Consider the following 24680-nt stretch of genomic DNA (forward strand, 5'->3'; position numbering starts at 1 on the left):
ATAATGTCCTTCCACTCATTGTTGGAAGCGGGTGTCCAGCGGATTAACTAATGTACAGCCCCCCCCTCATTGTTGGAAGCGGATGTACAGTGGATTAACTAATGTACACCCCCCCCCCCCTCATTGTTGGAAGCGGATGTACAGTGGATTAACTAATGTACACCCCCCCCCCCCTCATTGTTGGAAGCGGATGTACAGTGGATTAACTCAGCCCACCACCGTCTCTTTGTTGGGGAAGTGGGGGCAAAATGTGTTAACTAATGCTCCTCCCCTCGCTTTGCTGGGGAAGTGGGGGCACAGTGTGTTAACTAATGCTCCTCCCCTCGCTTTGCTGGGGAAGTGGGGGTACAGTGTGTTAAGTAATGCCCCAACCCCTCTCTTTGTTGGGGACGTGGGGAGACAATGGATTAACTAATGCCCCTCTCTTTGTTGGTGAATTGGGGGTACAGTGTATTAACTAAAGCCCCTCCCACTCTCTCTGTTGGTGAGGTGGGGTACAGTGGATTAACTAATGCCCCCCTCTCCTCTCTTTGTTGGCGAATTGGGGGTACAGTGAATTAACTAAAGACCCTCTCTCTATTGGGGAAGTGGGGGTACAGTGGATTAACTAATACCCCTCCCCCTCCCTCTATTGGGGAAGTGGGGGTACAGTGGATTAACTAATGCCCTTCCCCCTCTCTCTGTGTGGGAGGTGGGTGGGTGGGTGGGGAGACAGTGGAATAACTAATACCCCTCCCGCTCTCTCTGTTGGGGAGGTGGGGGTACAGTGGATTAACAATTTCACTTTCCCCTCTCTTTGACTGGAGATTGTTGGTCCATGTTTCTGTGTGACCCTCAAATCAGTTCCCAGTGGGTCTCATGCAGCAACTTAAAGCTGACATTAATTTTAAAGGGATGGACAATGAGAGAAGCAGGAACACCGAGATCTAAATGTGATGGGTTTGTTTGTCTGAAATGGGAAATTGTCCGATTTCTCCTCATCTGGAGGAAAGTCAATGAAGATATTTTGTTGAATCCTGGAATGAATGAGTTTTACTCTGTCTCTAACCCAGGGTGTTTCTGAGCTGAGAGCTCTGGTTGTATCAGACTTGGGGCTGAGACCTGTAGAAATCCGGGTCTCATTGACCAGGGACTGGTTTAAAATCGCTGGATTTTAAAGCAGACCAAGACAGGCCAGCAGCACGGTTCAATTCCCGTACCAGCCTCCCCGAACAGGTGCCGGAATGTGGCGCTGAGGGGCTTTTCACAATAACTTGACTGAAGCCTACTTGTGACAATAAGTGATTTTCATTTCATTTTCAGATCTAACATCAGTAAAGTGGAAACACCATTAATCAAGTGGCTGTATGTTTAAATCACAATTAGAGGAAACGTTTTTATTATTTTTATTTTAGTTCGAAATATAACCAATCGATTCTCATTGACATGAATTAACGGTGTCCATCAGAGCGAGGGAAATGTTCACAAAACTGGGTTTACCGCTGGATTTATCAACCGTTCTGTTGATGATCTTCAAGGGGATGGCTTCATGTCCCACCACACAGGAGTAAGAAGCGCCGCTGGCCCACTCCTCCGCTGCAATGGATAACAGGCTGTACATGAAGAAGGAGCTATTGCCGTTCTCCGCCATCACCTCGGTGTTCTTGTAGTTCCCGGGATTCACCGGCTTGTCATTGACGGTCCACTTGACGAAGATCTCTCGGGGGGAGAAACCTCTCACTAAGCAGCTGAGGGAGACGAATCTCTGAGCGGAGACGTCTTCAGCCGAGGGCAGGAGGACAGAGACGGACGGTTCCCGCGGATTGGGATCTGCAGAAAATGTACAATAGATGTCAATAAAATGGGGAATTCCAGAGACAATGGAACCGCGAGTTAGATGTGAGAGTAATGTGTTTTGTGTTGGATTTTAAAGGTTTCCATTTTCCACTTTGGGATCTGTCCGGTTTCCCAGCTCGGAGCAGAGGTGGACACAATCCTTTTCCCTGAGGATTTACGGATTATGGATTCGAAAGTTTCAGAAAGTGTACAGCAGGGAAACAGGCCATTCGGCCCAACTGTTCTGTGCTGGTGTATAAACTCCACACCAGGCTCCTCCCACCTTACCCCAAGAAGATTGGACAACTGCCAATGTAACACCTTTATTCAAAAGGGGAGGGAGTCAAAAACAGGTAACTATAGGCCAGGGACCTTAACATCTGTCAGTGGAAAACGGTTCGAGCCCATTATAATGGATCCAATAGCTGAGCATTTAGAAATACTCAATATAATCAGAGTCAGCACGGCTTCGGGAAGGGTAAATCATGCCTGACAAATTTAGTGCCCTTATTTGAGGTGATGACGAGAAGGCGAGAGAGGGAGGGGGAGGGGGTGGGGAAATAGATGTAAAATACATGAATTTCAAAACGGTGTTTGATAAATGAATGTACTATTCCCATGTTTGCAGATGATAAAAAATAGGTAGAAAGGCAAGTGGTGAGGATTACAGGAAATCCACAGAGGGACAGAGAATGTGAGGTTAGACACTTTGGTAGGAGGAAGAACATAAAGAATTATTATTTAGATGGAGAAAGACTGAAGAAAGCTGAAGTAACGGGGGAATTGGGGGCCCTCGTGCAGAAACCACAAAAAGTAAGTTCTGCAGGTAATATGGAGACAAATTGCATGCTGATCTTTATTTTAAAAGGAGTAGAATATAACAATGGGGAAGCCTAGCTAAAACTGGGGAATTAGTTAGACAACACCTGATATACTTTGAATAGCTTTGGTGCCCTTATCTAAGGAAGACAGATTGGTTTTGAAGGCAGTCCAGAGAAGGATCACAAGGTTGATCCCGAGTATGGAGGGATTTTCTTACAGGGAGAGGTTAAGTAGGCTGGGCTGTACTTATTGGAGTTTAGAAGAATGAAGGCGACCTCAGATTCTGGGTCGGTCAGTACGTTCAAGGTTGAGGGACACATATTTTAAATCAGTAAAACCGTCAAGAGATATGAGGATAAGGTGGGAAAGAGGAGTTGAAGGTTATCACATCAGATCAGGCTTGAACTCACTGAAGGCTGGACCGGTGTTGATGGGCCCAATGGGTTACATCTGCTCCTATGTCTTGTGGTCTATGGTCTCGCTTGATCTACACCCAATATCACTGGGTTTAATTCATTGTTCATTCATCTACATATCAATTTCCCCCTGAAACTCTAAACGCCCAGAGTATTTAGTTAGTGGAATTACCAATCAGAATGGACCATAAATACACTGAATGCTAAATACTGACCACTGCTCTCAAACTAGAAATAGACACAATGGCTCACTTAATGCTTCAGTTTCACCGCTCACCTATTTTTTTGTGAATTGAAATTCTTAAAGGAGTTGGCAGGTCCTGATGGCTCGCCACACAGTCAAACACAGCCCCACTCAGCCAGGCTTGTGTCGAGATGTTTAATTTGCTGAGCACGCTCTCAGTATCTGCCCCAGGCTCGTTGGCGATCTCTGATTTCAGCGGCTTCTTCGCTTCACTCCAGGACACGTTGACTCCATAAGGAGCATTCGAAATGACACAGGTTAAGGTTACAGTCGCCTCCAGTAAGACCTGTTCTATTGGTGGTGGCACTATTGTTACTGAGGCATCAGTGCAAATGGAAGGATCTGTGAATGAAAAAAGTGGAAATCAACCCAAGTTTGATCTTCAGAATCAGGTCAGCAGGATTCAACCTGAACTCTAAATGGGAATAAATCAACTTCGAAACATCAACCTCGAAATAATCAACTTCGAAGCATCAACCTTTAAAGATCTCCTTTAATCTTCGATACGCATTGGAAAACCAGTTTGGTTTCTGAAAACTATTCTCATTGTGAAATACAGTCAGCCCCGATGCCATTCTAACGAATCAGTATTGCAGCATTCCCAATACAAATATTCCAGTCCTGATCTCAGGGACGAAGTACTGGAGGCTGATCCATAAATAGGTTGGATGAACTTTCCAACACTTCCCCCGGAGCTGTTATCAGTTAAGGGTTCCACACACCCACTGACTCTCAAATATAATCAGCTGTCTGAGGATAAAGCTGATATCAAGTCCATCAGGGGCTGGTTTAGCACAGGGCTAAATAGCTGGCTTTTAAAGTAGACGAAGTAAGGCCAGCAACGCGGGTTCAATTCCCATACCAGCCTCCCCGAACAGGCGCCGGAACGTGGCGACGAGGGGCTTTTCACAGTAATTCATTTGAAGAATACTTGTGAGAATAAGGGATTTTCATTTCATTGATTCACCTCACTCACTAAATTACTTCAAATTAAAGGGATACATTTATTTCTATATTCATAAAATCGTGAATGGTCAGCAATCCTAATGCAGCTCTTACATCAGAATGAAACACAAACTACATGGCAGCAAACTAGAAGTTATTCTGTGCTTTGTACTAACTTCAGTAAATTCCTGATTTGGATTAACATCAGAGTGCAGGATGATTTATTGTTTCCTCTGTTTGTGTCTCTTACCAGACGCGGTGATGTTGTGAATTTGGGTGACCTCTTCATGAGTGACCTGGCAGGTATAGACCGCTTTGCTGAACCATTCCCCAGCGGAGACTGTCAGCCGACTGCTCGCTGAGAAGTTCCCGTTAACTTCACAGGCGGGAGAGGTGACAATTCCTGAACCCATGGCTTGTCCATTCTTCAGCCACTTCACCGTCATTGACTTTGGATGGAAATCGTTGATTGAACAGACGATGGTTGCAAATTTCTGTCTTGTGATTTCTTCACTGGAACTCACGGTGAGGAGAACATTTGGAGCATAAATTCTGGGACCTTCAAGAAACACAATGAGATATCTCTTGCAGTAGAAATTGATAAACAAAATGAGTTGATATACTTAAAAAATGTTTGTGGTCAATAGACACTAAGCTGGATTTTCCAGGGATCAGGAGTATTACAAATGAGTTATATCCAAGACCCTATATAAGGTAATCATATGTTTTCTATTTCTCACAGGTTCCACAACACTTACATTCCATTCCAATGCTCTTGTCTGAGACGCTGTGTCGAACCTCACAGCTGATGTTGCTGCATCCCCCCTCTGACTCGGTGATGGTTAACTGGCTGCTCAGGGTGTAGGTTCCCTTCTTGTTTTTTACTGATGGGTATTTCTTAACTCCAGTGGTGATCAGCTGCCCATCGTTCTTCCAGGTGAGGCTGGTGATTTCTGGGGAGTAGTCCATCGCCAAACAGCCGTAGGTCACGGAGCCGTCGGTGTTGTGTTGCTGACAGGAGGAGACCAGACTGTAGAGAGTGGGCGGAGTCGGTGTCACTGGGGGAGAATGGCCCATTCAACAAGTTAGACTCTGGTATTTGTGATTTATAAGTAACCAAGCATTTCATAATTTGACTAGAACTATGATTTTATCCTAACATTTCCGATTAAATCACACATCCACATTGAATCTTCTATCGGTTCTATCGTTCGGAATCACCTACTTTTTGTCCCTTGTTCAGAAACTCACCTCTTTCTCCGTCTCTATAAAAAAAAACATGTTTTGATGTAATCTGAATGGTGTATCTTTCATTGGATTGAAAGAGAAGAGCAGAGCGTTTCCCCCATTATTTCAGCCACCATGTAATATAAAATGCAAATGAGGCCATAGTTCCGGAGACTGTTCTTTCCCTTTGAGAGCTGACTGTGGTGATTTAACCTGAGGGTCACCACACATCAGGCCAGGAGCAAGGTTGAGAATGGAGATCTTTATGAATAACCTCAGCCGGTGCAGCGTTTGAACCCGCGCTGTTGGGATCGCTCTTCGTCACGAACCAGCCGTCCAGCTAACTGAGCTGTGTACGTCACAATCCAGCTAACTGAGCTGTGTACGTCACAATCCACCTAACTGAGCTGTGTACGTCACAATCCACCTAACTGAGCTGTGTACGTCACAATCCAGCTAATTGAGGTGTGTACGTCACAATCCAGCTAATTGAGGTGTGTACGTCACAATCCAGCTAATTGAGGTGTGTACGTCACAATCCAGCTAACTGAGTTGTGTACGTCACAATCCACCTCACCGAGCCATGTACGTCACAATCCAGCTAACTGAGCTGTCACGTCACAAACCAGCTGACTGAGCTGTGTACGTCACAATCTAGCTCACTGAGCTGGGTACGTCACAATCCAGCTAACTGAGCTGTGTATGTCACAATCCAACTAACTCAGCTATGTACGTCACAAACTAGCTGACTGAGCTGGGTACGTCACAATCCAGCTAACTGAGCTGTGTATGTCACAATCCAGCTAACTGAGCTGTGTACGTCACAACCCAGCTAACTGAGCTGTGTAGATCATAATCCAGCTAATTGAGCTGTGTACGTCACAATCCAGCTAACTGAGCTGTGTACGTCACAATCCAGCTAACTGAGCTGTGTAGGTCATAATCCAGCTAATTGAGCTGTGTACGTCACAATCCAGCTAATTGAGCTGTGTACGTCACAATCCAGCTAACTGAGCTGTGTACGTCACAATCAATTTGTCTTACAAAAGTTGTCTCTTCATTTGTATCTTTGCAGTTTTGGGAAATTCTCTTTGTTCAAACTGACTGATGCCCCTCCTCTCTCCACCTCACTACCCCCACTCCCCAAACCAGAGAATAGTGGCTTTGCTTCAAAAACACCTTCTGAATGCACCTTTATATAATTACAATAAAATTCTACATTTGAGTAATTGCAACATTCACTAATTTTAGGACCATGCACATTGACAGCAGGAGGAGGCCATTCAATCCGTGGAGTCTCCTCCCCCATTCAATAAGATCCTGGCTGTGCTGATTGTGGTGTTAACCCCACATTCCGCCTGTCACTGAGACCGGGCTGTCTGCGATCCCCCCAAACCCCGCCCCGCGCTCTCTGAGCGTTCCCCCATCTCTCTGCGGTTCCCGCTGGATTGCTGCACCTTCCTCCTGGTCCCTTCACTATCGTTTAGCTCTCTGCTCTTTTCCACGGCTCTTTGCCCATGTGCGCTGCACTTTCCCTAGTTCTTTCGACTTTTCCCGGTTCCTGGCACTTTCCCCGGGCTTTTTGAACATTTCGCCACTGTGCGCTTTACCCCGATTCTTATGGCTTATCGCCCACTCTATGGACTTTCGTCCGGCTCTCTGCACTTGCGCCAGCTCTCTGCCCCTTCTCCCGGCTCTCTGCCCCTCCCCCCGGTTCTCTGCGCCTTCCCCAGGCTCTCTGCTCCTTCCCCCGGCTCTCTGCTCCTTCCCCCGGCTCTCTGCTCCTCCCCCGGCTCTCTGCTCCTTCCCCCGGCTCTCTGTGCCTTCCCCAGGCTCTCTGCTGCTTCCCCGGCTCTTGGCGCCTTCCCCCGGCTCCCTGCACTTCCCCCGGCTCCTGCACTCCCACTCCCCCCCCCACCCCGCTCTCTGCACCTTTCCCTTGCTCCCTCCACTTCCTTCCAGCTCTCTGTCCTTTTCTACAGCTCTCTGTGTGTTCCGCTGCATCTCTGCCCATTCCCCTGCATCTCTGCCCATTCCACTGCATCTCTGCCCATTCTCCTGCATCTCTGCCCATTCCCCTTCATATCTGCCCTTTCCCCTTCATCTCTGCCCTTTCCCTTGCATCTCTGCCCTTTCCCCTGCATCTCTGCCCTTTCCCTTGCATCTCTGCCCTTTCCCCTGCATCTCTGCCCTTTCCCCTGCATCTCTGCCCTTTCCCCTGCATCTCTGCCCTTTCCCCTGCATCTCTGCCCTTTCCACTGCATCTCTGGCCTTTCCCCTGCATCTCTGCCCATTCCCCTGCATCTCTGCCCTTTCCCCTGCATCTCTGTGCTTTCCTCCCAACTCTGCCTTTTCGCCGTCTCTCGGCTCCTTCCCCCGGCTCTCCGCACTTTCCCCCGGCTCTCGGCTCCTTCCCCCGGCTCTCGGCTCCTTCCCCCGGCTTTCTGCACCTTCCCCCGGCTCTCTGCACCTTCCCCCGGCTCTCTGCCCCTTCCCCCGGCTCCCTGCCCCTCCCCCCGGTTCTCTGCGCCTTCCCCCGGCTCTCGGCTCCTCTCCCGGCTCTCGGCTCCTTCCCCCGGCTCTCGGCTCCTTCCCCCGGATTTCTGCACCTGCCCCCGGCTCTCTGCTCCTTCCCCCGGCTCTCTGCTCTTTCCCCCGGCTCTCTGCTCCTACCCCCGGCTCTCGGCACCTTCCCCCGGCTCTCGGCACCTTCCCCCGGCTCTCTGCCCCTTCCCCTGCCTCTCTGCTCCTTCCCCCGGCTCTCTGCCCCTTCCCCTGGCTCTCTGCCCCTTCCCCCGGCTCTCTGCCCCTTCCCCCGGCTCTCTGCCCCTTCCCCCTGCTCTCTGCTCCTTCCCGCGGCTCTCTGCTCCTTCCCCCGGCTCTCCGCACTTTCCCCCGGCTCTCCGCACTTTCCCCCGGCTCTCTGTTCCTTCCTCCGGCTCTCGCCACTCCCGTGTCATGCAGCCACATTCGGGCGCCACTGGACATCAGTTTCGCTCCAGTTCTCTATTCCTCCCCCGTTGCAGTCGCTCCCTTGCCCATTTCCTGAGCATCAGAGAGAGAGGATGAGTGAGTAACTGAGTGAGGGTCGGAGAGTGAGTGTGTGTGAGTGAGTAACTGAGTGAGGGTAGGAGAGTGAGTGTGGGTGAGTGAGTAACTGAGTGAGGGTAGGAGAGTGTGTGCGGGTGAGTGACTAACTGAGTGAGGGTAGGAGAGTGAGTGTGGGTGAGTGAGTAACTGAGTGAGGGTAGAAGAGTGAGTGCGGGTGAGTGACTAACTGAGTGAGGGTAGGAGAGTGAGTGTGGGTGAGTGAGTAACTGAGTGAGTGTAGGAGGGTGAGTGGGGATGAGTGAGGAACTGAGTGAGGGTAGGAGAGTGAGTGTGTGTGAGTGAGTTGGCTGATTGAGGATGTATGAGTGTTGATGAGTGGCAGATCAGGGTGAATGACAGAGTGAGGGTTAATGGGTGAGGCTGTGTCTCCGAGCACGAATGAGCCAGGATGGGTGAGGGAGAGTGAGTGAGAGGCAGGAATGAGTGCCGCTGGATGAGTGAGGTTGTGTAGTTCGAGCCAATGAAGATGAGTGACCGAGGGTGGGTGAGTCAGGGGGTCGGTGAATGAGTGAGCATGGGTGAGTCAGGGGGTCGATTGCTGGTGAGTGAATGTAGTGGGTGAATGAATGAGGGGGAGTCAGTGACCGTAGTCGAGTGAGGGTGAATGAGTGAGGATGATTGAAGGAGGATGTATGAGTGAGTGCGGGTCAGTGAGGATGTAACTGTGGCTCAGTGAGTGAGGTGCATCATTGAGAATTAGTGGGTGTGCGAGGATGAGTGAGGATGAGTGAGTGGCAGAGAATGAGTGTGGGTGGGTGGTGCGCGAGGGTGGGTGTGTGATGGTGGTTGAGTGAGTCAGGGTGAGTGAGAGGATGGGTGTGGGTAAATGAGGGTGTGTGAGGATGGGTGGGTGAGTGAGGGTGAGGGATAGTGGGTGACAGAGGGTGGGTGCGTCTGGTGAGGGTGGCTCAATAAGGGTGTATGAGGGAATGTGAATGAGTGAGGGTGCGTGAGTGAGGAAGGGTAAGGATCTGTGAGTGAAGGTCTTAAAGAGGGTGGGTGCGAGTCTTTGTGAGGGTGAATGAGTGAGGCTGGATGAGTAAGTATGAATGAGTCATTGTGGGTGTGTGAGGGAGGATTCGAGAGTGATGGTGGGTTGGAGGGTGAGTGAGTGAGTGTGGGGGAGTTAGGGTGGGTGGTGGTATTTGAGTGGGGGGAGAGTGAATGTGTCAGTGAGGGTGGGTTAAAGATTGAGGGTGCGTGAGGGTGGGTGTGTGAGTGTGGGTGAGTGAATAAGCGTGCATGAGGGTGGGTGGGTTAGGGTGTGTGAGGGTGGGTGAGTGAGGGTGTGTGAGGGTAGGGGAGTGAGGGTGAGTGAGGGTAGGGGAGTGAGGGTGTGTGAGGGTGGGTGAGTGAGGGTGTGTCAGGGAGGGTGGGTGAGTGAGGGTGTGTGAGGGTAGGGGAGTGAGGGTGTGTGAGGGTAGGGGAGTGAGGGTGTGTGAGGGTGGGTGAGTGAGGGTGTGTCAGGGAGGGTGGGTGAGTGAGGGTGAGTGAGTGACCGTGGGTGTGAGGGTGTGTGTGAGCGTCGTAAAGGAAAAGTTTGTCATTGAGGATGGGTGAGTGAGGGTGTGTGAGCGAGGGTGTGTGAGGGTGGCGGAGTGAGTGTGGGTGGGTGACTGAGTGAGGGTGAGAGCCTGAAGGAGAGTGGGTGAGGATGAGTCAGGATGGGCGTTGGTTTGAGGATGAGTGGGTGAGAATGTGTGAGTGAGGGTGAACGAGTTAGGTTGGGCCTGAAAGGGTGAGTCAATCAGGGCGAGTGGTGGTGAATGAGGATGGGTGACTGTGTGTGTGAGGGTGAGGGAGTGAAAGTGTGTCAGAGTGGGTGGGTGAGTGACAGTGTGTCAGGGAGGGTGGGTGAGTGACAGTGTGTCAGGGAGGGTGGGTGAGTGACAGTGTGTCAGGGAGGGTGGGTGAGTGAGAGTGTGTCAGGGAGGGTGGGTGAGTGAGAGTGTGTCAGGGAGGGTGGGTGAGTGAGAGTGTGTCAGGGAGGGTGGGTGAGTGACAGTGTGTCAGGGAGGGTGGGTGAGTGAGAGTGTGTCAGGGAGGGTGGGTGAGAGAGAGTGTGTCAGGGAGGGTTGGTGAGTGAGAGTGTGTCAGGGAGGGTGGGTGAGTGAGTGTGTATCAGGGAGGGAGGGTCAGTGAGTGTGTGTCAGGGAGGGTGGGTGAGTGAAAGTGTGTCAGGGAGGGTGGGTGAGTGAGACTGTGCCAGGGAGAGTGGGTGAGTGTGTGTGTCAGGGAGGATGGGTGAGTGAGAGTGTGTCAGGGAGGGTGGATGAGTGTGTGTGTGTGTCAGGGAGGGTGGGTGAGTGAGAGTGAGTCAGGGAGGGTGGGTGAGTGAGAGAGTGTCAGTGAGTGTGAGTCAGGGAGGGTGGGTGAGTGAGAGTGCGTCAGGGAGGGTGGGAGAGTGAGACTGTGTCAGGGAGGGTGGGTGAGTGAGAGTGTGTCAGGGAGGGTGGGTGAGTGAGTGTGTCATGGAGGGTGGGTGAGTGAGAGTTTCAGGGAGGGTGGGTGATAGTGTGTGTCAGGGATGGGGTGGGTGTGTGAGAGTGTGTCAGGAGAGTGGGTGAGCGAAAGTGTGTCAGGGAGGGTATGTGAGTGAGTGTGTGACAGGGAGGGTGTGTGAATGAGTGTGTGTCAGGGAGGGTGGGTGATTGAGAGTGTGTCAGGGAGGGTGGGTGATTGAGAGTGTGTCAGGCAGGGTGTGTGAGTTAGTGTCTGTCAGGGAGGATGGGGGGTGGTGAGTGGGTGTAAGGGAAGGTGGGTCAGTGAGTGTGTGTCAGGGAGGGTGGGTGAGTGAGAGTGTTCCAGGTAGGGTGGGTGAGTGAGAGTGTGTTAGGGAGGGTGGGTGAGAGAGAGTGTGTCAGGGAGGGTGGATGAGTGGGAGTGTGTCGGGGAGGGTGGGTGAGAGAGTGTGTCAGGGAGGGAGGGTGAGTGAGTGTGTGTCAGGGCGGGTGGGTGAGTGAGAGTGTGTCAGGGAGGGTGGGTCAGTGAGGGTGGGTCAGTGAGAGTGGGTCAGGGAGGGTGGTGAGTGAGAGTGTGTCAGGGAGGGTGGGTGAGAGAGTGTGTGAGGGAGGGTGGGTGAGTCTGTGTGTGTCAGGGAGGGTGGGTGAGTGCGAGTGTGTCAGGAAGGGTGGTGAGTGAGAGTGTGTCAGTGAGGGTGGGTGAGAGAGAGTGTGTCAGGGAGGGAGTGTGTGTGTGTGTGCCAGGGAGGGTGGATGAGTGAGAGTGTGTCGGGGAGGGTGGATGAGAGAGTGTGTCAGGGCGGGTGGGTGAATGAGTGTGTGTCAGGGCGGGTGGGTGAATGAGTGTCTGTCAGGGAGGGTGGGTGAGTGAGAGTGTATCAGGGAGGGTGGGTGAGTGAGAGTGTGTCAGGGAGGATGGATGAGTGACAGTGTATCAGGGAGGGTGGGTGAGTGAGAGTGTGTCAGGTTTGGTGGGTGAGAGAGAGTGTGTCAGGGAGGGAGGGTGAGTGTGTGTGTGTCAGGGAGGGTGTGTGATTGAGGGTGGGTGAGTGAGAGTGGATCAGGGAGGTGTGTCAGGGAGGGTGGGTGAGTGAGTGTTTGTCAGGGAGGGTGGGTGAGTGACAGTGCGTCTGGGTGGGTGAGAGTGTGTGTCAGGGTGGGTGGGGGTGAGTGCGTGTCAGGGAGGGTGGATGATTGGGAGTGTGTCGGGGAGGGTGGGTGAGAGAGTGTGTCAGGGAGGGAGGGTGAGTGAGTGTGTGTCAGGGCGGGTGGGTGAGTGAGAGTGTGTCAGGGAGGGTGGGTCAGTGAGGGTGGGTGAGTGAGAGTGTGTCAGGGAGGGTGGGTCAGTGAGGGTGGGTGAGTGAGAGTGTGTCAGCGAGTGTGGGTGAGTGAGTGTGTCAGGGAGGGTGGGTGAGTGAGAGTGTGTCAGGGAGGGTGGGTGAGTGAGGGTGTGTCGGGGAGGGTGGGTGAGTGAGAGTGTGTCAGGGAGGGTGGGTGAGTGTGTGTGTGTCAGGGAGGGTGGGTGAGTGTGAGTGTGTCAGGGAGGGTGGGTCAGTGAGTGTGTGTCACCGAGGGTGGGTGAGTGAGAGTGTGTCAGGGAGAGTGGGTGAGTGAGAGTGTGTCAGGGAGTGTGTGTGAGTGAGAGTGTGTCAGGGAGGGTGGGGGAGTGAGAGTGTGTCAGGGAGGGTGGGGGAGTGAGAGTGTGTCAGGGAGGGTGGGTGAGTCAGAGTGTGTCAGGGAGGGTGGGTGAGTCAGAGTGTGTCAGGGAGGGTGGGTGAGTGAGAGTGTGTCAGGGAGGGTGGGTGAGTGACAGTGCGTCTGGGTGGGTGAGTGTGTGTGTCAGGGAGGGTGGATGAGTGGGAGTGTGTCGGGGAGGGTGGGTGAGAGAGTGTGTCAGGGAGGGTGGGTGAGTGAGAGCGTGTCAGGGAGGGTGGGTGAGTGTGTGTGTGTCAGGGAGGGTGGGTGAGTGTGAGTGTGTCAGGGAGGGTGGGTCAGTGAGTGTGTGTCAGGGAGTGTGTGTGAGTGAGAGTGTGTCAGGGAGGTTGGGGGAGTGAGAGTGTGTCAGGGAGGGTGGGTGAGTCAGAGTGTGTCAGGGAGGGTGGGTGAGTGAGAGTGTGTCAGGGAGGGTGGGTGAGTGAGAGTCTGTCAGGGGGAGTGGGTGAGTCAGAATGTGTCAGGGAGGGTGGGTGAGTCAGACTGTGTCAGGGAGGGTAGGTGAGTGAGAGTGTGTCAGGGATGGTGGGTGAGTGAGAGTCTTTCAGGGGGGGTGGGTGAGTTAGAATGTGTCAGGGAGGGTGGGTGAGTGAGACTGTGTCGGGGCGCGTGGTTGAGTGAGGGTAAGTGAGTGAGGGTGGGTGTGAGGGTGGGTGTGAGGGTTGTTAAGGAAAGATGTATCATTGAGGATAGGTGAGTGAGTGTGAATGAGTGATGGTGAGTGAGTGAGTGAAGACTGGTGAGTGAGGGCGAGTGAGCGTGGATGAGTGAGTGGCCGTGATGGTTCTTCCCAGGTGCTCCCAGCCCATTAGGACGATGTTTCTCTGGATGATTTTCCGCTCAGGCTCAGCTTTCTGTTGCCTGTTGTCCACAGCCGAGCTGAGGGCTCTTCCATTCGGCTCCACCACCCCCACCTCCTCCTCTTCCTCTCCATCTATCCTGTCCTGATTCTACACATTGATCAGCTTTCAGTAACACCGGCTGTGTACAGTCAGACAGCAGTGTAGATCACTGGGCAGCTACTTTAATACTTTCAGTAACACCGGCTGTGTACAGTCAGACAGCAGTGTAGATCACTGGGCAGCTGCTTTAATACTTTCAGTAACACCGGCTGTGTACAGTCAGACAGCAGTGTAGCTCACTGGGCAGCTGGTTTAATACTGTCAGTAACACGGGCTGTGTACAGTCAGACAGCAGTGTAGATCACTGGGCAGCTGCTTTAATACTTTCAGTAACACCGGCTGTGTACAGACAGCAGTGTAGATCACTGGGCAGCTGCTTTAATGCCGATGTAATTTCATTTTGTACGAAACAATTCGGAACTTCAACAATGAACATTCCTGCAATTTAAGAGATTTTAATTTTACAACTGGCAATTTCAGGCCGTAAAATTGCTGTCATATTTTGTCAGAGTGTTTTCTTCATTTTTGTGCTGTAGGAGTCTCTGACTGGGCCAGCATTTATTTCCCATCCCTCAGTGTCCTTGAGAAGATGGTGGTGAGCTTCATTCTTCAACCACTGCAGTCCATGTGGTGTTTGGGAGGCAGCTCCAGAATTTTGAATCATGGACAGTGAAGGAACAATGTGATATTTTGAGGTCACGATGGTGAGAGGCTTGATGGAGAAATTCCAGTTGGTGATGTTCCCATGTGTCTGCTGTCCTTGTACAGATGGTGCTGTTGTGAGATTTGAAGGTGCTGTCGAAGGAGCCATGACGAGTTCCTGCAGAGCATGTTGTTGGTGTTACACACTGCTGCCAGTGTCCCTCAGTGGTGGAGGGAGGGAGTGGTTGTCGATGGTGTCCCAATCACGGGCTACTTTGTCCTGGATGATGTTCAGTTTTTGAGTGTCGTTGGAGCTGTATTCATTCAGACAACTGGGGAGCATTCCATCACACTCCTGAATCGTGCCTTGCGTGATATGGAGATGCCGGCGTTGGACTGGGGTGAGCACAGTAAGAAGTCTTACTCAGGTGACTCACCTGATGAAGGAGCTGCGCTCCGAAAGCTAGGGATTCCAAACAAACCTGTTGGACTTTAACCTGGTGTTGCAGATGGTGGATAGGCTTTGGGGCATCAGGAGGTGTTTTTGTTGCAGAATTCCGAGTCTCTGACCTCTTGTCGCAGCCACACAGTGTATATGGCGAGTCCAGTTCAGTTTCTGGTCAATGATCAGCAGGAGATTCAGCGATGGTAATTCCATTGAATGGCATAAGGTGATCGTTCGATCTTCGCTTGTTTGAGATGTCCATTACGTGCACTTGTCTGGTGCGAATGTTCCTTTCCCCTTGTCAGCCCAAGCCTGGATATAGTCCAGATCTTGCTGCATTTACCAATGGACAGCTTCAGTAACTGCGGAGCCGTGAATGGTGCTGCACATCGTTCAATGATCAGCCAAAATCCCCACTTCTGACTTTTGGAAGGTCATTGCTGAAGCAGCTAAAGATGGTGGGGCCGACACTGAGGACCCCTGCAGTGATGTCCTGGAACTGAGATGATTGACCTGCAGAAACCAAAACCATCTTCCACTCGGTATGACTCAAACCAGCGGGGAATTTCCCCCCGATTCCCATTGACTCCAGTTTTGCTCGGGGTCCTTAATGCAACACTGGTTCAAATGTTGCCTTGATGTCATGAACAGCCACACTCAGCTGTCTGTGTGTTCTTGTGTGTGTGTATCCTTGTGTGCATGTTCCCAGGTATTCGTGTGTGTGTGTGTGAGCGTGTGTCTGTTCCTGTGTATGTGTGTCCCTCTGTATCCCTGTGTACGTGTTCCTCGGTGTTCATGTGTGTCTGTGAGCGTGTGTGTCTGTTCCTGTTTGTGTGTTGCTGTGTGTGTGATGAGTGTACATAGAACATAGAACATAGAACAGTACAGCACAGAACAGGCCCTTCGGCCCTCAATGTTGTGCCGAGCCATGATCACCCTACTCAACCCACGTATCCACCCTATACCCGTAACCCAACAACCCCCCCCTTAACCTTACTTTTATTAGGACACTACGGGCAATTTAGCATGGCCAATCCACCTAACCCACACATCTTTGGACTGTGGGAGGAAACCGGAGCACCCGGAGGAAACCCACGCACACAGGGGGAGGACGTGCAGACTCCACACAGACAGTGACCCAGCCGGGAATCGAACCTGGGACCCTGGAGCTGTGAAGCATTTATGCTAACCACCATGCTACCCTGCTGCCCCCACATCTTCATTATATTTTGAATGCAAGATGTGATCTTAGACCAATCAATTCTCGAGGGGCGAAATTTTAATAGCCAATTTTTGATTGCCAGCCAACCAGCTTCTAAATTTATCAAATCCTCTTCGAGGGCAATTTCTACCTCTAGTCCAAGAGTTGCACTGGCATGAATGCCTACTACAACAGTCAGAATTTGTACTCCATCAAATGGGTGGAGATGATAAACGGGTTTTAATCTGTGAAGTTGATCCCATGTGGTCATACCACCCTTTTTAGGGCGTTGAAGATCTTTGGACCAATTGTCAGTTTTTTCAGGGTCTGCTGGTTCATGAATCCAATGGTGGTCAAATACGTTTTTCGTGACAGTTTCACCTTCCTCTTCTACTTTCTTGCTTCCAACTCTAATCCGTTTGCATTTTAAAGGGGCTAGTCAAATTAATTTAGTATTTTGCATTGTAGGAAAACGTGTTGCATCACTATCTTCATCTGATTCAACTGGCAAATGAATTTTAGATTTTAATTTAGTCCTGACACTTGATCTCGGCTGTGCTATTGCCAATTGGGCTGCTTGCTGAATTTGAACTGTTTGTTCAGCTGCTTGTTGAATCTGAGCTGTGCTTTGGTTTAAATTATGAACTGCAAGACTGTCTATCAGGATTTTGCAGTGTCCTTTTAAATTGTTCATTTCTCCTTCTAAATCAAATCTTTCTTCGATTAACTTGCAATTTTCTATTTCAATTCGCTCAGTTTTTGATGGCAACTGTTGGTATTTTGACTTAATTTCAAGAACTTTATGTTGCAATTCCTCAATTTGAAAAGATAGTTGCTGGACTTTAAAGGATTTGTTTTCCAATCCTGTTCTAATTTCATGATAATGCTCAAGTTTGGATTTTGCATCGCGTAATTCCTCAACAACTGCAATCAGTTGATCTTTAATGGACTTAAGCTCAGGATCACTTTTATTTTTAATAGTTATTTCTTGCTGTCTGCATATTTATGAGTGCTCTTGAGTGTGTGTGTGTGTTTCCTTGCGTGTGTGTGTTGCTGCGTTGCGCGTCTGAGTGTAAGTGTGTGTGAACATATGTGTGTGTTCCTGTGTGTCCCTATGTGGGCGTTCCTGTGTGTGCCCGAGAGAGATAGACAGAGTACGTGTCTGTACGTGAGATAGGTGTTAGAGGGAGAATACAATAATCTGCAAGGGAGAGTTTCTGTGTGAGTATGTGTGAGGGGATGTGTGTGTGAGATTTTGTGTGTGAGTGAGAGAGGCAATGTGTGTGAGAGTGTGTGTAAATGGCAGATTGTGTGCGTGAGTTCGAGATAGCGTGTGTATGATTGAGTGTGTGAGATTAGAGAGCATGTGAGTGTGTACCTAAAACAGTGAGAGAGACCACGTGTGCCAGAGAGAGACAGAATGTGGGGGCGCGTTTGTGTGTGATAGTGTGCCAAAGAACATGTGTGTGTTTGAGTGAGAGAATGTGTGTGCTTGCGAGATGCTGTTTGTGTGGGAGTGTTTGTGTATGTGTGAGGGAGAGACGGTGTGTCAGAGAAGGACAGATTGTGCGGACGAGTTTGTGTGTTTATGAGAGAACGTGTGACAGTGTGCCAAAGAACATGTCTGTGTTTGAGTGAAATAAAGTGTGTTTACGAGATATGTATGTACCAGTGTTTGTGTGTGAGAGATATGAGTGCTTGTGTATGTGTGTCTTTGTGTATGAGTGTGCATGTGCGAAAGAGAGATTGTTTGAGAGAGACACGTGACACTGCATGGGAGAGAGAGCAGGTGAGAGAATGTATGTGTGTGACAGGGTGCGTGTGTGTCTCTGGAAGTGTGTGTGAGAGAAAGGGAGAGAGATAGTATGTTTGAGATTGTGTGTGTGAAAGAAGGAATGATTCTATTTGAAGAGCGATTATGGATGTGAGACGATGTGCGGGAGAGATCTGTGTGTCTGAGATAGTGTGTCTGTGATAGAGAGGGAGTGTGTGAGAGAAAGAATGTGCGTCTGAGTGTGTGTGTGTCAGAGAGAGAGAATGTGTGAGATAGAGTGTGAGATACTGCATGCCTGAAAGGGAGAGATAGATTGTGTGTCAGAGAGGGAGAATGAGACAGTGTCCATGAGAGAGAGAGAGGGCATGTGCCAGGGTGCGCGTGTGAGGGTGCGCGAGGGCGAGAGTGAGAGAGTAATAATGTGTTGGCGAGTTTGTGTGCGTCTGAGATATTGTGTATGTGTATACCGGAGGGAATGTGTATGAGAGAGAACCTGAAAGAAAAAATGCTACGTTTTGAAGAGTGATTATGCATGTATGTGAGGGAGAGAGACGGTCTGTGTGTTTGAGAGTGGGTGTGAGAGTGAGGCAAGGTGTGTCAGAGATTTGGTGAAAGAGAGTGCGTGTGAGATAGAGCGTGTGTGAGTGAGAGCGCGTGAGTGAGAGATCATCACAGTGTGTCTGAGAGTGAGATTGTGAGTGTGTGATTGCGTGTGAGGCACAGTGTGTCTGTGTGAGGCTGTGAGAGAATGTGTGTGAGAGAGCGAGAGTATGTATGTGTTTGTGATGATGTATGGGTGCACCAACACCTGCAAGTTCCCTTCCAAGTCACTCACCATCCTGATTTGGAAATATACTGCCAATCCTTCACTGTCGCCGAGTCAAAATTCTGGACCTCCCTCCCTAGCAATATTGCAGATATACCTCCGCCACATGGACTGCAGCTATTCAAGGATGCTTCGCATCAAAACTTTCCCAAGAACCCTTAGGAATATATAATAAAATCTAGCCTTGCCAGCGCCTCCAGAATCCGAGGATAGGATTAAAAATAAAATGCAAAGGGATTTCTCCGCTGCACTGACCCATTAAACAGATCAAGGACGGCCACAGCACGGAATGTAACCCGTAATCGCTCTCTGCATTGCCGAATCGAAAATTCCCAAGACCAATATATCACTGCTTAAAAATCAACCAAATCTCCTTCTACAACCTATCTGGCGTTGCTGAATTATTTCTGACTGTCACAATCTGGGGTTGGATTCCCCTTCCTGAGTCGCCTAGTCAAACATCAAGTATAATTTCCACATTCCACACATATACAAGTTTTATTGAAGGACTTGATCAAATTGTACTCCCTGAAATACTGGAAAATGAAGTAGAAGATTTACAACCAGTCAGGAAGATTCCTGGTCCCAGCACAGTGACCGCGCGCACAGAAACTGAACAGATACACATGGCAACAATCGAGTTCCAGCAGATAGTTCTGTTCAATCTGTCAGTTTCATGAAACTGTTTGATTCTAATTGATCAATGGTCAACTTCCGACAACAATAATTTAGTGACTTATTTGAAATTAACCTGACATTAATTTCAAAACTGCATTCGGTTTTTAACTATTTCTCTCTGTCTGTCTCAAATCTCGATAATTGGGCAAAAAGTAGTTTTGCTGAAAATGAGCAGATTAAATATTACAGATTCAGGGCAGATTAATGACAGAACAGAGACTCAGTGACAGGGCAATAATTAAACAAACCAGGAAATATTCACATTACCCACTATGATCTAAAAACACAACTAAATATAATCAGCAAAAGAATCAGGGCAAAAGAATGTAATCAGCAAAAGGATTTAGCTGCACACAGCAGTATAATGAAATGTATTGTTTCCTAAATTAATTTCAGATATTATTAAAATTCTCTAAACCATTTGAGATACTGCACGCCAGGATACAACTCAATTGTAGGAGATCATTTATGTTGAATTAATTCTCACTGATATTGTATTGTAAGTTATTGTTAATTGTCAGCTAATTCTTTAATCGATTATCTGTACTATAATAATACATATAATAAAAATAGCATTCAATAATCCCCAATTTGTTTTTACCCAGAGCTTTATGAAATAATTGGGGTTTAATTAAAACAACCTGGCAATCAAACAATGTTGAACAGCAAACTCCAAATTACTCGATGGAATCATCTTAACATTTAATTGACTATATTCACATTTTATTTTTTTTACTCCAATTGCTCTATTCGACCTACAAATGTGTAAAATATGCGCCTTTCTGAACGCATTGATAAATCATAAACTCCATCTATTCTCAGAAAGTAATGAATATAACGAGACCAGCTCAGTAATGTTTATTCAAATCATTTGTAAAACTGACCCATTATGAGCAAGTGGAGTGGAAAATTTGTTGTTGAATTTAGCATTTAATAAAATTTAAGCCGAAAGCTAAGATATAATAATTCTTTCTTTCCTATCATCTGTTCTTCCTATAATTCTATCGTGCAGAGCACAGCCGTGGGAGACAGGATGTCATTATAAAATGCAAAGGTACTGTTAACCTTTTGTAAATAAATAAATCGGTTTGACATTCAAGCTTTTACTTTTCAATCTCTTGCCATATGCAATCTGAACTTTCCTATAATACAAATAAAATCATGGGAACAATTCATTGATTGGCAGCGACTTTCACATCTAAGAAAACTGTTTCAGGTTAGATTACTGATAATTCCCTCGCTATCCAACTACGCATTACAGTGAAGGTATACTATGGTTGCAGCGCCACAGAAATAATAGAATAACTGGAACTACAAAGTATTTCCAGCCTAGAAACCTGTCCGGCCATGTCAACCTCGTGCAGAACACAGCAGGATTGTGAATGGTGATTAATGATGAATTATATTAATCTAAAATAACCCTTGGTTAATATAGAGTTGTATCACCGCATTGCAATTGTTTGAATTATATAAATGTTACTATGTTTTGCATGGGCGTTTCAGTCACTATTTCGTTTAATCTGGAAGCATCAGTTAAAATTACAAAATGCATCAATGTATCTTTATTCGATTATTTTCTTAAGCCTGGCTGTTTTCTCCTGACAATCGCCCTTCAAGCATTTTCAAACACGGAGACTGTTTGCATTCAACCAGTAAACGTGTAACCGCTCAGTGTCACCGAGTTTAAACAATGCAGAAACAATGCAGAAACGCTGAACCGTTTGACAGATCTGAATCATTTAAAGTCATCCAGATACACCATCTCCTCAGCAGAACAAAACACTAAATCACATCAATGAAACCCGTTTATGGAGAAGCAACTCAACTCTACATCGAACAGGATCAAACTTAACATTGCAAGAAAATATCAATATCCAGCAAACCAGCTCATCGCCAAATGTATGAATTATTGAACTAAACAGAAATATGGAATAACAGCAATAGCATTGCGAGGAGCTGGAATATTAACAACAAATAAATATTGAAACTTTACCACATTTTTTCATATTGAGTCATTTTTCAAACATTTAAATGCTTTTAATGTTTGCAGTTGATGGTAAAAGCTGCAACCATCAGATGCCACCGAGATTAAACTTTGCACAAACGGCAAACTGATTGCAGCAACACTTGTGCTCGGAAAGGATTTGTGGTAAAACGTGGCTTAGTTTAATCTGCAATTTTCACTTTTTTCACGATGCACTAACAGCCTCCCTGTTCTCTGCCGACAATCCTGCGACAAGCAGTTTCAAACACGCAGACTCTTTGCATTCAATCACAAAACGTGTAACCGCTCAGTGTCACCGAGTTGAAACAATACAGACACGCCAAACCATTTCACAAACATTCCTACACAAAGTCACCCAAAAACATTCCTCAGCAGAAAAACACCAAATCACATCGCTGAAGGAATGAAACATCATGGAGAAGCAGCTCAATTCTACAAACCTTCCAAAAGAATCAAATGTAACATTGCAAGAACATCTCAATTTAGAATGCACCAAACCCTCATGTCATCAAATGAATGAACAGGTAAACTAAACAGAAAACTTGAATAATACCATCAGCACTTTCAGTAAGCAGAACATGTTCAATAAGATAATACAGAAACTTTAGCACATTTAGTCAATATTGGGATCGATCTCATACACTTGTGCGGAAGACGGTACAAGCTGCAGACATTGGATAGAACCGAGATTAAACATCGTAAAAACAGCCGTTTTGTATTTAAAGTAACCCAGCCACACAGTATCCTCAGCAAATAAACATCAAATCACAGCAAACAGGGACTGAATCCCTCAGCAGCATCTTTCTGTCAAGAAACCTCGGGATTCTATACCCCCTTTCAACAGAATCAAATGAAACATTGCAACAACATCTCAATACACGATCCACCAAAACACATTTCAGTGAACGAATGGATTTTGAAAATACAGAAAAATATAAAACAAATACTCAAGTAAAACAGTTGGTAAATGACGGAATGGTTCTTACCTGCAGTCACCGTCACCATGGCCCCCTGTCCCCAGTAGCCCATGGCGTCACAGTGTTACATTCCCTGAGCTGCTCCATACAATAACCGCACCTGCACAAAATAGACAGAAACCCAGCGTTATTTTAAATATTCACAAACCAACGGCAAAGAAAATTCACGATTAATTTTCAGGAAATTATATTAATATTTGTGGATACCGTTCTCTCTTCATAAATGACCGAATGTTTACATTTCACAGATATGGAAATGTTACTGAAAACACCAACTGTGACTAACTAACGACCACCAAATTTCCAGATTAATTCTTATTATTTTGTCAGTGCTGGAAATAAATAATGCTTCACTGTAAATAAAGTTGGATTGTAAAATCGAGCACTGAGCCAGCCTCAGTGAATTAGTGCTGAGGGGCTTTTTGTATTGACAGTAACTGCTGTGCCCCAGTTATCACAGTGAGACACAGCGTGTCAAATACTGCGGCAGACTGTTAACTGTAAAATACAGAGATTTAATTTCACTGTTCACTCAAAAAACAAATTCTGTCTCTTCCAAGAGCGAATGGGTGAGTTATTTCAGATTGTCCTGGTCATTACATTTATAAAGAGGATCTGAACACTTTTAAACCTTCTGTGCACATTTAGCGAGTCGGTCAACAGTGATAAAGTGGAAGATTTTTATACCTTTTTGCAAACTAATATTGTGTTTTATTTAAGCCTCATTTGCCTTGACAATCCTGTTGTGGCGCTGATCACCAATTTGAACAAACTCTATCACTGAGGTTTTTGTATGAGGATGTCGCTGTACACAGCACTGTGACCCACTGTAGTCACAGTGACAGACACCCGCACAAAAACTGCACTCACTCTCTGTTAAGTCCTGCCGCTCAATATTCACTTCAAATACACGTTTACTTCTGATCTAATTTACTATTTATACAGCAGTTTATCAAATCCAATGTACATAGATTTTCTCAAGTATCAGAAATAATAAAACCAGGATTATATTCAAGTCTGTATTTGCTGAAACTGTGAACAGTAAATATAAACAGACAAAAGCTCATCCTATTAGATCGATTGGTTTGTTCGGCTTTACTGTTTAATTTTCTCTGTGTGAGTTATGTAAGAAGCAGCGTGTGCAATGACTCTGATCACTGACATTAATATTAGATTTGGATCAAGTGCTGACTTTCAGGTTAAGGTGCAAGTTGCTGAATTTCCTCTCGAGCTGTTCTTGTGCGGGTCCAGCCCTGGTTCCTCTCGCTGTGGTATCCTGCACAGTAATAGATGGCGGTGTCTTCGGTCTTCAGGCTCCTCATGGCCAAAGAGAAGATGTTGTTTGAAGTGTCTTTGGACGCAGTGAATCGATCTTTAATTGCTGGGGCGTAGCTGTTGTCTGATGAACTATAGTAGTGAACCAGCCACTGCAGCCCCTGTCCGGGAACCTGCCGGAGCCAGTGCATGTAGTAGCTGCCAAGATCGAAGCCGCTGGTTTTACAGGTCAGTGTCAGGGAGCCTCCGGGACGCCCGGTCTCTGCCTCTGGCTGAGTCAACACAACATCCGACTGGACACCTGTAAAAATATATCAAAAAGCCCGAGGATTAATGCTGGAGAAATGATTGGTGACTCTGGAGCATTCCAGAGAGAGACTAACACTGAGACAGTAACAGTGAGAGACTTGGACAATAAAAACTACTCACGGGATAAGAAAGTCAGCAACAAACTGAGAGAAATGGCCCACCTCATCCTTCTGGTCATTTGGGGGAAATGGTTGTGTCAGGAACTCAGTGAACAAACCAGCTCCCGGACTGTTGGATTCGGGTCCCAGTGAGCGGCATTTAAATACCCGGCAGAAGGGGGCAGCTTTCCAGGCGCCGCCTGTTGATTCCCTGGTGGAGGCGGCGCCTGGATCCACGTCCCACCTTCCACACCCCCAACAGAATGGACTCAGATATTTACTATAGGTTATTACTAAAAAGTGACATTAGATCGGAATATTTGTTTGGCTGAATGGATTCATTGTAATGTCTATCCTCATCCGAATGGAAAATTATATTTGAGCATCTCTGAGTAAAATCTAATTCCATTATACATTAAGTCTCTTTATTTCTGCACTCCAATATAAAGGGATGAAGATAAACAGAATAAATTACATTTATCAGGGTATAAATCGTCTGTCTATCCAATTACAACAGCAAAGTATAATTTATCAGACGAAATGTAACTAAATGAGGGAATGAATGACGTGATTACATTTGCAGTGCGGATGGCCATCACTGTACAATGTGGGTCTGTAGACAAGAAGAAACTCCTCACATTACACAATGTGTCTCTTTACATTTCTCGATTTGCCCCTGAGCCTCAGACAGTACTGTGAACATTAGCTGTAAAAGAAGCCGCTTGCCTGATAATTCAGCAGTGAGTTGACAGAGAAACATAAAATTCAGACCAGCTTTTGACAGAGAAGTTAA

The 24680-nt window shown here is 47.6% G+C and overlaps 1 gene segment (V, D, J or C); it reads right to left on the reverse strand.

Annotated features, from left to right (window-relative positions):
* Positions 1-1361: 1361 nt before the first annotated feature.
* Positions 1362-23961, reverse strand: LOC119961455. The segment is given in 7 exon segments: positions 1362-1809; positions 3331-3639; positions 4493-4801; positions 5001-5300; positions 22215-22239; positions 23414-23781; positions 23910-23961. Coding segments are annotated over 7 exon segments (1749 nt in total).
* Between the last annotated feature and the right edge of the window lie 719 nt (positions 23962-24680).

The sequence above is a fragment of the Scyliorhinus canicula genome, unplaced genomic scaffold, assembly GCF_902713615.1.
Source record: "Scyliorhinus canicula unplaced genomic scaffold, sScyCan1.1, whole genome shotgun sequence".
Classification (NCBI taxonomy): domain Eukaryota; kingdom Metazoa; phylum Chordata; class Chondrichthyes; order Carcharhiniformes; family Scyliorhinidae; genus Scyliorhinus; species Scyliorhinus canicula.